Here is a 16618-nt window from a genome sequence, read left to right as displayed (position 1 = left end):
TGGTGTTCATTGGGTCCCCTGAGTCCAAAGTAAAAGGAGAGGAAAAACCTGTTGGTGAGAGTGCTGTGTCGAGAGTGGTGATTGCAGTCTGGTTGAAAAAGTGGTGGTCTCAGTCTAGCTGAGAGCGGTGGTCACGCTCCTTCTCTGGATCCCACAAGTGGTAAAAAAGTCCCAAGACTCCAAGATTATATATATCCTCAGGTTCAGGCAGGAAAGCCCAGTACCTCCCTCAGGGCGGGGAGTTCCACAATGGGTGTGAGGACAGGAGCATACTCCTATCCTGCAGGCCTCTTAACACCCAGCTTATAGCCTGAGGAATCAGGCTGCTCTGGGCAGGTGGTGTAAGTGGTCTATTGATAACAGTTCCTGAGAAATGGTATGGAAGGCTATAGAATACACAGAATTGTATTGATGGCTGTGGCATCCCAGATTCGGAGCAGCCAGGACTCATTCGTCTGTTGCGTGAACTCTTTCCGAAGCTCACGTGGAATCATAGAATCAGCTGGGTTGGAAGGGACCGCCGAGATCATCAAGTCCAACCCTTGATCCACTACCTTGATCCACTAGCTGCGGTTAACTAGACCATGGCACTCAGTGCCACATCCAGTCTCTTTTTAAAAATCTCCAGAGACGGAGAATCCACCACTTCCCTGGGCAGCCCATTCCAATGCCTGATTACCCTCTCTGTAAAGAAATTCTTTCTAATATCTAACCTAAACCTCCCCTGGCACAGCTTAAGACCATGCCCTCTTGTCTTGCTCATGGTTGCCTGGGAAAAGAGACTAACCCCCAGCTGGCTACAACCTCCTTTCAGGGAGTTGTCGAGAGTGATGAGGTCTCCCCTGAGCCTCCTCTTCTCCAGGTTGAACAGCCCCAGCTCCCTCAGCCTCTCCTCACAGGACTTGTGCTCGAGTCCCTTCACCAGCCTAGCTGCCCTCCTCTGGACCTGCTCCAGGACCTCAATATCCTTCCTGAACTGAGGGGCCCAGAACTGGACACAGTACTGCAGGTGTGGCCTCACCAGTGGTGAGTACAGGGGAAGAATCACTTCCTTGGACCTGCTGGCCACACTGTTCCTGATACAGTCCAGGATGCCATTGGCCTTCTTGGCCACCTGGGCACACTGCTGGCTCATGTTCAGCTTCCTGTCAATCCAAACTCCCAGGTCCCTCTCTGTCTGGTTGCTCTCCAGCCACTCTGTCCCCAGCCTGTAGCATTGCATGGGGTTGTTGTGGCCAAAGTGCAGGACCCGGCACTTGGCCTTGTTGAACCTCATCCCGTTGGAATCAGCCCAACTCTCCAACCTATCCAGGTCCCTCTGCTTACCCAGAGATAGAGACTGAGTGATTATTTCTGGCTCTGTCTCCTCCGGTGGATGTGAAGGTCCTGCCTCTTTGTCATCATTCACTATACAAACTGATTTAGTCTTTGATTTCCTTTTCTGGACATGGGGGACTGCTATTGCTTTGGGTTGTCCTTCTGGCTCTTCAACGGTTTGTGTGGACACGGTGCCGGTTGATTTATTTCTTTCTCCCTCTGACTCAGCTGTGGTTTGGGTGGACGTGGTGCCTGTGGATTTGCTCCTTCTCTCCTCCCCCTGACAGCACTGTACCATGTCAAGTAGTGTCCGGTAGGCAGTGGTCGGGGCCCAGCAGGTTGCTGTGAGCTGGCCATCTCTGGAGCTGCCAGAGCATTTTCCCTTCACCAGTCTTATCATGCTAACAGGATCCTGCAGTTGTTCAGGGGTGAATTTCCAGATCATTGGAGGAGAAAACTTCTCCAAATACTGGCTGATGTCCTCCCACTTCCCGTGCCACTCAACATTATCCACTCCCAGGGCAGGCGCCCAAACAACCTCCCTAGAAGGCCCTGTTCTAACCCTAAACGTGGTGTAGACAGTACAGAGCAGACAAAGCAACACTAACAATAACATTATGCTGTCCTTAACATCAAAAGGGAACTCAATATTTTCAAAAACTGTTGTAGTAGGTCTGAAGGGGAAGAAGGAGGTGAAAGGCTGGAAACAACCATTCCCTCCTGTTCCCCCAAAGGGCTGGGTGCGATTTTTAATGAGGCCCCAGAGGTAGCGACCCAAACCAGGACAGGCAAACAAGACTGAATACACATTCACAATGAAACTCACTGCTTCTGATATTATGATGACATAAACATAGTATATTAATAAAGCAATTTTGATCCCTCTCCCTGGTCTCAAAGAGAGCATCAAAATAGGCAAATAGTTCCCCATCTGTGGAAATATGAACAGGCTCAAATACAACATCTATGTGAATACATCAAAGAACATGGTGATCAGGGAGTTTCTGTAACCAAATAGACAAATGCTTAAAATGAAATTGTGATTCTGACTTCTCTCTCTGCCCCATGTTGGGTGCCAAAAATGTGCTGGTTTAAAGGTAAACCAGCAGGGGAAATGAACCCAACTCAGAGAGACTATAAGTCAGAATAACAATTTAATAGAATAATACAATAAATACAATTTTACAGGCAAACAATTGGTTTTAACCCACAAAACCCAAATGTATAACCCAGCACCCTGGGGCATGAACAGAGTGGTGTTCATTGGGCCCCCTGAGTCCAAAGTAAAAGGAGAGGGAAAACCTGTTGGTGAGAGTGCTGTTGCAGTCTGGTTGAAAAAGTGGTGGTTGCAGTCCGGTCAGGAGTGGTGGTCTCAGTCCGGTCAGGAGTGGTGGTCACCCTCCTTCTCTGGATCCCACAAGTGGTAAAAAAGTCCCAAGACTCCAAGATTATATATCCGCAGGTTCAGGCAGGAATGCCCAGTACCTCCCTCAGGGCGGGGAGTTCCACAATGGGTGTGAGGACAGGAGCATTCTCCTATCTCACAGGCCTCTTAATACCCGGTTTATAGCCTGAGGGGTCAGGCTGCTCTGGGCAGGTGGTGTAAGTGGTCTATTGATAACAGTTCCTGGGAAATGGCATGGAAGGCTATAGAATACACAGTTTTGGGTTACACCCACACAGTGATGAACTGGTCCCAGCTGTTCTAACTAGGACACAATGCTATGTTAGCACAGGAAAACCATCATATTTAAGGTGCTTTTTCTAGTGTTTTCTTCCAACTCATAATTAATTGAAATGACCAACATACTTTTCTCATTACATCTCACCTATCTTCAGGAAACTGAATTCTCCCTAAGTAGTTCATACAATCCCTATTCCAGCTGTGGACAAATAAAAAACCCAAAGAAAACCAAACTAAAATAACAAACCAACCATTTTGGAAAACTGAATAATGTTTCATTACTTTTTGTTTTAGGCTTTGGTAAGTTTTGATTTGGGGGGCAAGAGGGGTGCAAGAGTTTTGCTTATTTTTTGTGTTTTTTTTTTTTTTTCCTAGTAGGTGTAGCTGTCCTACTCTAGAAGTCCATTGAAAGGGCTGTCACCTTTGAATAGCACTCCATCAATACACTTCTTACCCATCTTACTGGATCACAAATGAATATTGTGTCTGCAGTCCATCAGTAAAAGGAAATTAATCATACATCAAAATGTGCACGGATTTCTTCCATTCTATGGTATATTCAAAATGCTTATTAAAAAACTACACAACATTCCTTTCAGCTAAATACTAGTTTTTACCAATTTTGAAAATCAATCAAAACAAAGGAACAAAAAAAAGCATTTAACCGATCAAGTGTTAATATATATACTAAAAACAGATTTCAAACTTACGGTGCAATAATGGCTCTTGCAGGTCTTTTTGTGGACTGTACTTGAGAAAGCCACCCTTCTAGTTGTGCATTCAGCTGGGGTCCTGTGAAGAGACCAGGAAATACTGAAGCCACAGAAGAATCTAATATATCTCAAGAATTAATAAATAAAGTTTAAAAGTCCAGCAGATTTAAAAGTCATCTTAAACATTAAAGGTTGGGTTTAAATGTAAAAATAACCAAACAGAAAAAACAGCACCCCAAAAACCCCAGTGCAACAACAAAAAAAAAACCCAACCCTGCAATGTTAGAGGTTACAGTAGTAAAATTTCAATCTCCTGTTCTAGGAAGTTCATTTACTGCACATCCAAACACACACTTATTGTTTCTTGCTCTATGGGGACTAACAAACACACCATTTCACCACTAGAAAGGATGGCTGCTGATTTCAAAAGAGATGGTAACAGATGACTGACTCCTCTGATAACCATATTTGCAGAATTCAGAAGTAAAAGTTAAGATGACCTACACCAAGGGAGCCCGATACGGGAAGATGACATAATACAAAGGCCTTACATATTGACATGATAGTCAATGGCTACAGTAATAAATTCTTTACTATTATCAAGCAAGTGTAAGAGCAGAATACAAAACACACTGTAACCTGGAAAATCTGTAAATACACAGGAAAAAGCTAAAAGTGAGAAGACACCACGTTTATACTAACGCCTTCACTTCTGATCAATCAACATATACTACAAGTACATGAACACCTTGGCAACATTAACTTTGATAATTGGTCAATCCAGTATTTAATCTTTTTAAAACTAAATTTAAAAATACCTCAAGAAGTGTCAAATATTTTCAATTCAAGCATGACAGGTGATAAAAATGCCTTTAGAAATACAACAAAGAAACCCAATCAAACCACATTTTGATTATTTCCCATCACAAGAAAACTTTCTGATGTAAAGCTTGTCCTGAACAGGCAAGTCTCACAAATACAGTGCAACATTCATTATATTAAATAACACAAAGCAAGCTTTCAAGTAAAACTCATGCAGCTACTATTGTTAGAAGTAAAATACCATTAACAAAGAGAAAATAGATGTACTTTTTTCAGCAGACACTATGCTTTTGACAAAATTACATGTCAGCAGAGTTTATCTGTAAAGTTTGGTGCAGTCAGACACTTTTCTTCTTCCATGCACATTGTAGATTTTTCTATCTTCCCCAGGCAGGGAAACTACCAGCTTCCTGTTAAAGTCGAAAACAAATTAAGTATCTGAAACAGTTTCACAGATATGTTCCAAACAGTTCCAATCTCAAGCTGACAGCTCTCCAAAAGGCTGACAAGAACTACAGAGAGCCAGAGCAAAGATGTCAGCTTTTGCAGAATCCAATCAGTCACTGACCAGGCATAGCCAAAAAGCCTTCCCTAGAAAACCCGTGGGTGAAGGGTGGGGGTGTCAAAGCCACTGGTTTTTACACAAAACTTAAATCCATGTGCTTCCTGAGAAAGGACAACTTCTGTAGTTGTGAAGACTCCTATCTTGTTACATGAAGGTGAACTAATGCAAAACCATTTCCCTAAGCCTTCAATCCCTTGAATGCCTTAGTTACTGTCTAGAGCTCTAACAAGACAAAAGAGTGACACTGATTAGCCACTTGTCACTCCTGTAATACAGTGATTTTGTGAAATGATGAAATTGTTACAAAAAAATCACCACACATCGACTTGGTTCTACTGCTTCTGTTGCTTGGGGAAATTACAAGCAGCAGAGACATACTATAGAGATAAGGATAATGACATCTTAGAAAATGGAGGCTGTTGTGGAAGCTAAGTAAAAATAAAACGATCTCTCTATTTCCATCCTCTTTCTAAGCTACTAGGAGACTAACAAAACAGTACTCTTTTACAGTATTACCATTTTTATGTTATATACTTAAGCGAAGACACGAATCACCTAAAAAATTTTACTTCCTCATTCTCCCAAAATATGTAGAAGGGTAAGATACTTTCTGAATTAAGTTCTTTAGGAGGACACAGCTGGTTTTGTTTTGGTTTTTTTTTCCCCGAAACACTTACTACCCAGACTTGAACAAAATATTACTCTGCACCACCTGACCCAATCTCCTCAAAGAAGAGGATCCACAGGCAGCACAACAGCAGAAGGGGCAAAACTTGCCAGGCAAAGAGTGACCCTCTTCCCCAACAGGGCACTGTGCTTGGCCTTCCTCCATCCCTTCTTTAGCAAGGATTTTTGATTAAGGAGGTGGTTAAGGCGATTTGTCTTTGGTTGAGACAAATCAGGTAACTTGCTAAACAGTTTAAAGGAAATTTCATGATTGGTCAAATCTGCCCAGAACTTCTGATCTTACAGTGTAATAGTGGAATAAGATGTCCAGGTTTGCTCAGACTGCTATTACAGGCACACACTCTAACAAAGTAACATTTTCTTCTTAGAGGCAGTAAAATAACAGATCTGTATGACTCATGGGATGAAACTTCTGTCAGGATTTGCTTAAGGACCAAGTAACAACATCTGCTCTCAGATTTTTTCCCTTTAATGCAACTACAAGGTGTCTTTAAATAATTAACTTCAACCTAATGTAAACTTCCAACTTATACTTATCTGTACTATTTTAATAAAATACGTAATCAAATCTCTCAGAGAGAGAGAATGAAGAGTACAAAAACCCATCTGACCTTTTAGCTAAAGGGGGGGTGGAAGAGGGAAATAATCAAACAGCACCCACATGAACTGACAGGAGTGTGGCCTCCCTGCAGGTTCCTATGCTTACAAATACTTTAAGGGGAATACTCTAGAACTGTAATTTTCTTGTTACTAAATTAGCATCAACTTTTTCTTGAAGCACTCAGAGAAGTTTTTCTTCCAATTTCTCAAACATGAGCATGCTTAAGGCTAAAGTCAAAATATTTGAATTGGATATACAAAATATAAATAAACCCACACTATCACAGCAGTTATGCTCTGCCATATGGAATTGTATTATAGGAGATGAGTAGCTTCTTCACAAAGCGCTCTATAAGTAAATTTTTGTCATATTTAAATTAAGTTAAACTGGAAAAGTAGTATTTGCAAATAATCATCAAGACAACTGCAGTAAATATCCATCTCCTAAGCTGACCAGCTTGGACAATGTATGGCGTTGCCACCCACATATCCTCTTGCTGTGGTGGTGGGAAGTAGAAGAGGTCCCACCTCCTTGAGCCTCAGGTAGAAGGCCCAGCTTAAGAAAGCTGATAGGAGAGCAAGAGGGGGTTTAAGACTAACCCAGACAGGACAGAAAACCTTATGGATGCAATTTCTGGATGCAACAATCAATACACTTTAGCATCAATACTGTAAGATCAGACCTTTTATTGACAACAGGAAGATGAGGCAGCAAAATATGAGCTTTACTGAAGTACATAATATTAAGATCTGCATTTCAATCCTGTGAAGTCAGGTATAAATACAGTCACGTAACTGAAGATTTCTGACACTATTTGTGGGTATTTCACATCCTGTTTTATTTTGAAAACCAGCAGAAATTATGCCAAATTTTACAATAATTGCAAGCACATACCAGGTCTCCACTAGGCTTATTTTTACGATCAGCATTCTCTCATCACAAAGCTCTAGAGTAAGTAAGAAAGAATCCTTCCACGTTAAATGCCTGCCACTGTGAATAATAACACAAAGACGTGGTAGTGACATGGTTACGTTCATCACCAATTTACAGCTGTCATGGTCCAGGCTTTGTGGGTTAAGCCAAATGAGCACATTCTTTCCACAGCCAACCTCACCTTATCAATGAGGATGAAGTGCTTATATGCCAAGAGAATTGGCATTACACTAGGTTGAGATGTGGGAGGGGGTTTAGACTAGGGAATTGGATTTTGAGGATCTCAAACCATGACAACAATATAATGGGAATTTGCTCCTTTTCCGGCAGCCACCGTTACTTGTACAAAACATACATTTTAAGACTGGTAGGAAAAACTCAGTGTTTATTCTGAATCCTCAGTCTCAGTGAACACTTTTCTTACTGAAAGAGGATAAGCCTCAAGTGAAATTCGGAGCAGCACCAGGGAAAATTGCTCAGGTCTCCCTTGGCTGCACATGTACAGCACTTGCATCAATCCAAGTAATGCTGGAGCACAATGACACTAGTGCTGCAGTCCCCAGCCTTCACAGTTATACTTGACAGCTTTTACATTTCTCCTCCCCTACAGGAGCAAACACCTTTTGCTGAGTCTTCCTCAGCAAAATCTTTTAACTACCTTTATCAATAGATGAGAGAGTTTGCACCTCACGAATGCTTCTAATAAATATTACAGCATATGTGCTAAGAAGTAAGTCTTTATTCTTTTAGAGTGTTAGAAAAATCAAAGCAACAATGAAACTCCGGGGGCTGGCATGCAGTTAGTTTAATAACCGGAACAAAGGGAATTCTTCTCTCCACAGTTTTGAAGGGGAATTCAAAATTCAGTTGTTAGGCAAAATCCAATATGAAACATGATAGAGGACTAACCAGTTTCTCAGTTAAAAATGCAGAAAGTATAAGGATTTTTTCAAGAACACAAACCTCACTTGCAAAAAAAAAAAAAAAATCTGTTTCTTAACACAACAAAAGCCAAATCCTTGAATAAGAAAAACATGTTTTAGCTATGCAAAGACTAGGATTTCTCAGGAATAGAATGTGATTTCCAGCAACTCGTGCTGATGGGCACATTCTCTACTGCTAGCATATACTCTCTTGCAGTATTGATAAAATTAGAAATCAGACTATAAGCAAGTCAGAAATTTACCTAGGTAAACTAGGACCAGGGGAAAAAAAAATTAAGATACAAATAGAGATTACACTGATGCTACATAAATTCCTATTTATACACATTGTCATATGGAAATAAAAACACCAGGTAATGCTTGAATGGGGGGAAAAAACCCCCTGAAGCTACAACAAAGACATTGAAACAGACATCAAAATCTGCTTTGGTGACAGTTCTTACTTGCATGTCCCAGTTTTCCAATATTCCACTAGCTCTTGAATTTCCTTTCCTGAAAGTTAATAGGAAATTAAAAGATCAAACTATAACATCACTCATTAAGAATATCAACCAACATGCACCTACCTAACTTAATAAAAAAACTTAGCAGCCGGGTCATTCAGAGATCCAAACAAATGACCTTCTGTTTCATACATCTGAGAAAGAGATTTTGGCTCCAATACATGCTAAATGTAAATGGAATTTGTGAAAGTATTCACTAAGTGATACTTGCAGGTCTATTTTAATGATACCAGAACTACACCAAATGAAAGCTCTTTTTCAATTCCAACTGTACATTAAAGTTGAATCTACATTCTTTCCATGGAGTATTTTGATTTTGACTGTATTTAAGTGATTCAGGTAGAAATAATAGCCTAGAAACAGTATTTTGAATTATTCCAGTATATTTTTGCAGCATACAATGCTAAATAATACAGTCTGCATATTAATACTGTGTTCCATGTTTAATTCATGAGAGAGTCAGCAATGACACATCCAGTTTCCCCATAAAATGCCTAGAAAAGTTAAATGACCAAACGGAGAGAGATATTACATTTGGTATTTAACACTGCAAAGCAAATACTTTATAAATTTGTAAGACATTATGATTAGTCGTTCACAGATTGCAAGGTAAGCACTTAAGTTAACAGTTGTATTTGTAATGCTTCGGCTAATGTCACAACATTAAGATTTCACGATCAGTACATTAATTATTCTGCTACTGCAGAAAGCTCCTTTCACTACAGCAGAGATCATAGAGTCATTCCAGTTGGAAAAGACCTTTAAGATCATAGAGTCCAACCATAAGCCTAACACTGCCAAGTCTACCACTAAATTATGTCTCATTTCAGTGATCCTCACATGCTTTTCCCATGTTTTCCTGGATCCATTTATCTGTGACCATCTACAAACAACATGGTGATTCACCACTTTTATATTACATTTATGAATGAGCAGTGATGAGTTATTCCAATGTTGGGGAACATGCCAGGGGTTCTCGGCAGACCAGAGGAAAGCACTTTCATAAAGACTCTTTCATGACATAGAGAACATCTTCTTCAACCCCTCGTCTGCCTTCGTAGTCTAACCACACACAGTCACACACGTTACTCCCTTCTAATCACTTCAGCAGCTGCAGAGATCCAGATCCAAACACTACAGAGAAGGGTTTCTACTCTAAGTTAAGGTAGGATGCAGACATTGAGGGTCAGCAAACCCAGCAGCAGTGTTTGCCCTCAGAAACTGCTTACAAGCTTTCAGCGACATCATGGCAGAGCAGAAACAGATGTAACTAATGTACACACTTTAATGATGATGAGAAGTTCCAGCTCATGCCAACAAGCATACAAATGAGGGGATTACATCACTATTCATTCAAATGGTCTTCAGGGACCCCAAGCCTCAGAAGGTACAAATGAAAACATCCGTACTATTTCATAATCACACTGCTATTGCACGTTGAAGCTGCCTACCTTGGCATCAGAAAAAAAAATCAGGATTTGGTACAAAGGTAGCAAAAAAAAGCATTAATGCAGATCTTACTGGGGATTACAAAGGAGTAGAAGAGATCGCAAACATGATAAAATAGTGGCCCACTTTGAGGGAAATTTAACTTCTAAACCAATCATTCATGGCACACAATCCGCATAAGTTCTCCAAAGCATTTTACTTTCCAGCTGATCTACCCATCATCATGCAGACCTCTGCCCAAAAGACAAGGTCTAAATATCCCTGCCTGCATGACAGTCAGTTATTCCACAGATCTGGCATTTCTCGTCCAAACAAGTTAGAAACTCAATCCTTACAAATGGTAGCAACAAGATGTCACTGCCCACCTCCTTTGGGATTCTTTTACTGACAAGCCAGGGCAGCAGAAAACCCTGAACACAAGTATATTATTAAGTTTAAAGTCTCTTCAAACATCTACTGACCATTTACTTGACTGCTCATTAAAAAAAAAAAGAAAAAGCTTTGAAGACAAGAAGTGCAATGGTGTTTCAAGTCAACACAGCAATTACTCTGCCAACTCACATTTGCACTAATAAGCTTATGGAAATTAAGGTTCTCCTAGTTCAAACAACTCTGTTAGCCTGTTAGCACAGGCTAACAGAGCACATCTCTGGCCACTATGGCTTGGTCAGGGAAAACAGAGAAATAAGCCATAACTAAAACAACAACAAACTTGTTTTGCAGGGCAAGTTTCAGATCATGTAGTACTGTTATTTATACACACCCCCTCAATTTGATTTTACTCCTGTGACCTGGAAGAGCCTACTAAAAATCTTTGTCTTTTGCCCGTATCAGTGCCGTATAATAGCACTGACTGGGGAAAAGTTGAGACAAAAACTCTTATCACACACTTTCATAAAGAGCAGTACAGTATTCAGTTAGCACTTCCAGGAGCCAGGCAAGGCATGCCAGCTGCCAGCCAATGAGCCAAGTTAAGCACTTTAATGTGTGACATCTCACTTGTAATGGCATGCTAAACAGGAAAAAAAGATGCACATAGCTAATGTTTATTTCCATTTCAGGAGCGTATGGATTGATTCCCCACAGAACTGCCCAGCACTCACTGAATCTACTTACACTGAAGACTAAATCAGGATAGAGCATCCACACCCTGTCCTGCAAATAGTCCATGCTCAGGATAGCATGTTATTCCCATCATATTTCAGCTGCTCTTTTTGTATCTAGGAATGTATCTATCCTGCATTCAAAGCCCTGGAAAATTATGCCATTTTTGTTTCAAGTTGTCCTTAATCTTCCTCTTCCCCCTGCTGGTCAAAATCAATTTCTCAAGAGGTCTGGACACTAGGTGGTTGAATTAACGCAGCAGGAGTGGGACTTTCTTCCAAAAATAAATCTGCATGTAATATTTTTCACTACACAACAGTGTGATTTTCTGTTTAATTTTCTCAACAATCTATATGACAGTAGTGAAACAGGGTGACGTTTTCATTTACTTGGTATGCTTTTATCTCATTTTTACAAGTGTTTTCAGTGGCCACCGTGCACCAGGCTGCTAGTCCACAAAAGCAATGACATGTCACAATCCATTTTTAACTTTTTTTAAAAGCAGACATATTGATGCAAATCACAAATGAGGTTGTCTAAACCAGTGGCCTACTATCAGCAACAGGTATGTCACTATTTCAGTTAGGAAGCTCAGTTGTAAAGGTTCTCATACTCAGTGCTGCTGCTAAACAGGAGGAGGAACAACTGAGCAGACTTCATTGTTAAGTTTGTTGTCAGGCAAATGCTCCTGAGGTACACGTCTTAAGTTCATTAAAATGCTGCATGGACTGATGTGGAATGAAAATGAACTTCCCCACACCAAAAATGCTAGAGGAGAACGGAAGACAATAATTTTGGTTAAATTCTTCATCCTGAACTCACCTGCAGAAACTTCTTAAGGAACTTGCTTTTTAATTTTTTTTTTGTTACAATAGCACACTATGAACGAAGAACAGTTCAGTTAAATGGGCAGTTAAATGCTAACACCACTGTGAATTCCATCGTCTACTCCTTGCCACTTTCTCAGCTCCCTTGGGTAGGTAGTAGTGAGCTTTCCTCCCTGGGACCCACCTTTCTATCTAATAACAACAAAGTTGTTTACTTAGATGTAACATTCTAACATGTGAACATGCCTGGATGTACATAATTGCACAGCCAGTCTTACCTGCTCTACAGTGTTAATTAGCATCATACAAGTAGGCGGTGTATTTGTATTAGAATGTAGTTCATGTTTGTTTTCCAAGGAAGAACCTAAGCAAGGCATATCCCATAGCTGGATAAAGTTGGGGAGCAAGAGTCTAATTTCAACTGAAGCAATTTCTGTCCCATAGAAACGAGCAGTCTCTGAAGACAAGAAGCGGTATTTCTTCTAAACCCTCTTACCTACATTACACTGACCATCCATGAAGAGTAGTAGCTCGGTCTTGGTTGTGGCTTCACCTCTGATACTGCTTCCACTCCTGGACTGCACAGGAGCCACCTAATCCAGTTCAAGGATATCCTCTGGTCACAAAAGCTGGTTTGCCTTCTGGATCCATCATTTTTCTTCCCGGCTTCGGCTCTTCTTTCCCAGGGCTGACTTCTGAAGCCAGATCTCATAGACTTTTTTTTTTTTCAGCATAGCAATTGGTGCTTCACTTTTCAACCCCCTACCCAATCCAGCATAGCTCAGGTACCAGGTATAAACTGCCACTTAACAACCTCATCCTCACACAGCCCCTTTAAACTGTAATGATGTAATAATTTTGAATATCCTTCAAAAATCATGTTTCTCAATACCCTTTCAGATGGGGTCACCTTAACTACGAAGCAGGATAAGGGTAGCCAGGGCATCTGCTTGCCCTGTGCAGTCAAACTCAGCTCTGCAGAAAGAAAGCAGTTTTGAAGAAACAGGAAGCTTAAATGCTAACCAGTTTATATATAACACAGCAAATCACTTCTGGGCCGAGACAGTAAGCACAAAGAAAGGAGGAGGTAGGAGGACTTGAAAAGACAATCCCCAGAGAATCATGGGAATGCAGTGAAGAACTACCACAATTCAAACTCTAATCCCTGCCTCAGCTCCATCCTTGAAGCTATGCAGCCGGAAAGTAGATGGTAAAATCCACTTTCTTCAAGTAGTACAATCCAGGAGCCTGTGTTACAATTTTGACATAGCAGCTGACATGTGAGCTTGGTCTAAAATACAGGAAGATTTTAAGTCTATGATGAGCACATACCCTCTTGGTCCCCATTTGTTTTCTCTTGAGTTTTGATGTACCCTCCTAAATGGCACACAAAAATTAGCTTTCAAGCAACAATAATGAGTAGTCCTTGTCTTACTGAACAGACAGAATTCCTGCTCTCATGTAGCCATGTAAACAGCAGAAGACAGTTCTAAAGCAAGACACATAATATTCTTTTCTTGTTTAAGGAAACACATTTCCCAAAACTCTAGCTTATGCAACATCAACCACTTACCCCCACCGCAAACACTGTAAGAGTTACAATTTAACTCATAAGTACAGTTGTCATAATTTATTACAACATGATTCAGTTTGTTGGTTTTTTTTCATGCAGTGTGTCTGGGCAACCATCCCACATCTCCTCAGTAAGCAAAAGGCCATTGCTTTTCTCCCAAAAGCAATGGGAGAAACATGCTTTTGGATGTCCTATCACAAACAACTAGTACTGGCCAAAATAGTCACATAGACTTACCAGGGTATAGTCTAACAAAATCTGACAAAACAGTCCCACACAGTATCCATGCCCCTTTAATTATTTTTTTTTTTAAAAATAAAATTCTTATTTGAAAGTATCCATCAATAACTTGGCATGAAGTCCAACATCAAACAAACTTCAAAATTTATGTGTAAGGTCATGTAGCCATTCCATATTGCAAATAAGTTTTCTGCATAAATGAAAACATAAATAGCAGAAACAAGCTAGTGTTACCACAAAACTTCGATGTTTTGGTGTCCTTGCATGTCTTTAAACTTTTGACATGGGGTTTTTTTTGTTTTCTGTAAAGAGAGTACCACCTACCTTTCTAGACCATTGGGAAAAAATGTAATTGCAAGCTGTAAAAACCGCACGAAGATTTGAGACCAGTTTTCTAATGGACACAACCGTTATGTTTGTAATATTAAGTTCAGAAGGAAAACAATCATCCTCTATTGTCTCGAAACTGCCTAGCCACCATTTGAAGCCCAGCTATTTATCTCACAATTCGCCTCTTCCTGTGTTACCCTCCTCCCTGTATTTCTTTTCTTCTCTTTCAATTTTTGCCTCATACCTCATTCATCCATTTGTGGAGGAGAGAGGAAACTGCATCTATTATATATAGCCAAGAAAAGTGTATGACTTCTCACATCTAATTCTTCTTAAACGTCATTTTAGGATCCTGAATGTCATGCTTTATTGGGGTTTTTTGTGCCACTCTGAACTGCTCATTACGACAGCCTCTTGTTCATCTAGGCTCGTTCACCTGCAGTTTTGTAATCATCTTTACTCCCGGGGCCAGTAAAAGAACATCCCTTACAAATCTCCTTACAAACGGCTCTGAAAAGACAGACGTGCATCCTTTCCACAACTGCAATTCTGCCCCAAAACCCAACAAAACTTATTTCCAAACATGCGAGCTACCAAGACATTATTACAGGTTTCTGCCTCTTTTGGGGGGGGACGCTGAGGGGAGCGGTAGCTCTCCCTCCAAAGCACCGCGTCTTTCTTCCATTCTCCTACAAGTACCACATGTTTAAATGGACAGAGCCCACTCTGCAATACTGCTTAATAACTTTTCCCTACTGCCAGAGAAAAATCTCGGGAAGAAAGACAGAAGGTCGTCTTGGACTAGAAGAAGCGAAGTAAAATTTCCTTATTTTCACACCTCTTCACCTGCCTTCTAACCGTGCGAAACACCCCAGACGCGCGGTATTTCCCCACGGGGGGGGAAAAAAAACAAAAACAAAACAACAAAAACCCCCATAAGAGCACATGGAAAACACTGAGATCCGTCCGTGTGCTCCGACACCAGCGGAGCGCAACACTCGGTGCGAGGCACAGCACAGGGGCTGGGCTCCGACACCGCCGCCTCACACACGGGGCTGCGGCGAGCCGCGGCGGCTGCCAGGCAGGGCAGGCACACGAGGAGCACCGGGGGGAGGCGACCCAGCCCTGGCCACCACCAAACGCCCGTTTTCCGCCGGGAAGGGCGGCCGAGCCGGGGGGCACGGGGGTGTGCTCGGGGGGCACCGCGGCTCCGCCCGCTCCCAGCCGGTAACCGCGCCCGGCCCCCCCGCCCGCCATGTGCCGGCGGGGGCGGAGCCGGCGGCCCCTCCCCACGCCCGGTACCGGCCACGGCCCCGGCGGCCCCAAAGTGCTGATTCAGCGCCCGCCGCCCGCGCCCCGCTCCCCGCGCCCGGTGGCGGTACCTGAGGCCGTGTACCAGCTGCCGGCGTGGCTGGCCTCCCGGCAGAGCACCCGGTTGGACATCTTGGAGCCGGAGCCGCCTATGGTGTTCGGGGGGGACGCTGGGGGACGGGCCCGCCCGCGGCGGCGGCGGCGGCGGCGGCGGCGCTGCTCCCCCTCCTCCCCCGGCACGGCCCGGGCCCCGCGGGCGGAGGCGGCGCTGCCGGGGCGGCGCGGGCCGGGGGCGCGGGGCCGGGCACGGCCGCGGGGGGGGTCCCGACGGGGGGACGCGGGGACAGAGCCCGAGGCCGCCGCCGCCAACTCCGCGCCTGCGGGTGGGGGGGCGCGCAGAGAAGGAGGCCGCGGCCGCAGCTGGGTTTGGCCCCGCTCGGCTCCCGTGGACTAAGGGCCGCGCGGGCGCCGCGCCCCCATTGGGCACCAAAGCAAAAGCCTCGCCGCGATTGGCCGCTCGCACCCCGGCGGCCCCGCCCACCGCCTTGACGAGCCCGGCACCGCCCCGCGGGGGAGCGGGGCAGGGGGCGGGGCCAGGCGGGACAGCCGGCCGTGGATTGGGCGGTGCGTTGCCGTGGCGATGGGAGCCGTGCGCGCTGATTGGCGGGCCGTGTCTCCGTGGTGGCGGGGCAGATTCCGGGCGCGGGTCAGGCGAGGGGAGCGCGGGGGGGCCGGGGGGATACCCGGCCAGGCCCGCTGGGTTATCCCGGGATCTCGCGCCTCCGCCGCTTCCCCGGGCCCCGCACGGACCGTGGGAGCTAAGGGCTGCAGGGACAGAGCATCGTTTTCCAAAGGCATCGCTATCCCCAGAGGGGACAGGGCGTTTGCTGGGCTGAGGCTCCCTATTTCTGAATCAGGATCCTTCCCGACGCCTCCCTGCCCGTGCCATGGCGCCCGTGGCGCCGTGGCATGGAGCGAGGGCCGCGGGAGTGCAGCCGTATGGAAGTCTCGTGTC

The 16618-nt window shown here is 43.7% G+C and overlaps 1 protein-coding gene across 1 annotated transcript in view; it reads right to left on the bottom strand.

Moving 5' to 3' along the window:
- MEMO1 (mediator of cell motility 1) overlaps positions 1 to 15808 on the bottom strand; it is a 30670-nt gene extending 14862 nt beyond the window's left edge. Inside the window, exons 1-2 of the mRNA XM_032683248.1 lie at positions 15675 to 15808; positions 3712 to 3793 (exon numbers count right to left, since the gene is read on the bottom strand). Coding sequence (XP_032539139.1) covers positions 3712 to 3793; positions 15675 to 15735 — 143 coding nt within the window. The 5' untranslated portion in view covers positions 15736 to 15808. The remainder of the gene's footprint in view (positions 1 to 3711; positions 3794 to 15674) is intronic.
- Between the last annotated feature and the right edge of the window lie 810 nt (positions 15809 to 16618).

This window comes from Chiroxiphia lanceolata, chromosome 3 (genome assembly GCF_009829145.1).
Source record: "Chiroxiphia lanceolata isolate bChiLan1 chromosome 3, bChiLan1.pri, whole genome shotgun sequence".
Taxonomy (NCBI): domain Eukaryota; kingdom Metazoa; phylum Chordata; class Aves; order Passeriformes; family Pipridae; genus Chiroxiphia; species Chiroxiphia lanceolata.
This window is presented reverse-complemented; position numbering and strand designations above follow the sequence as displayed.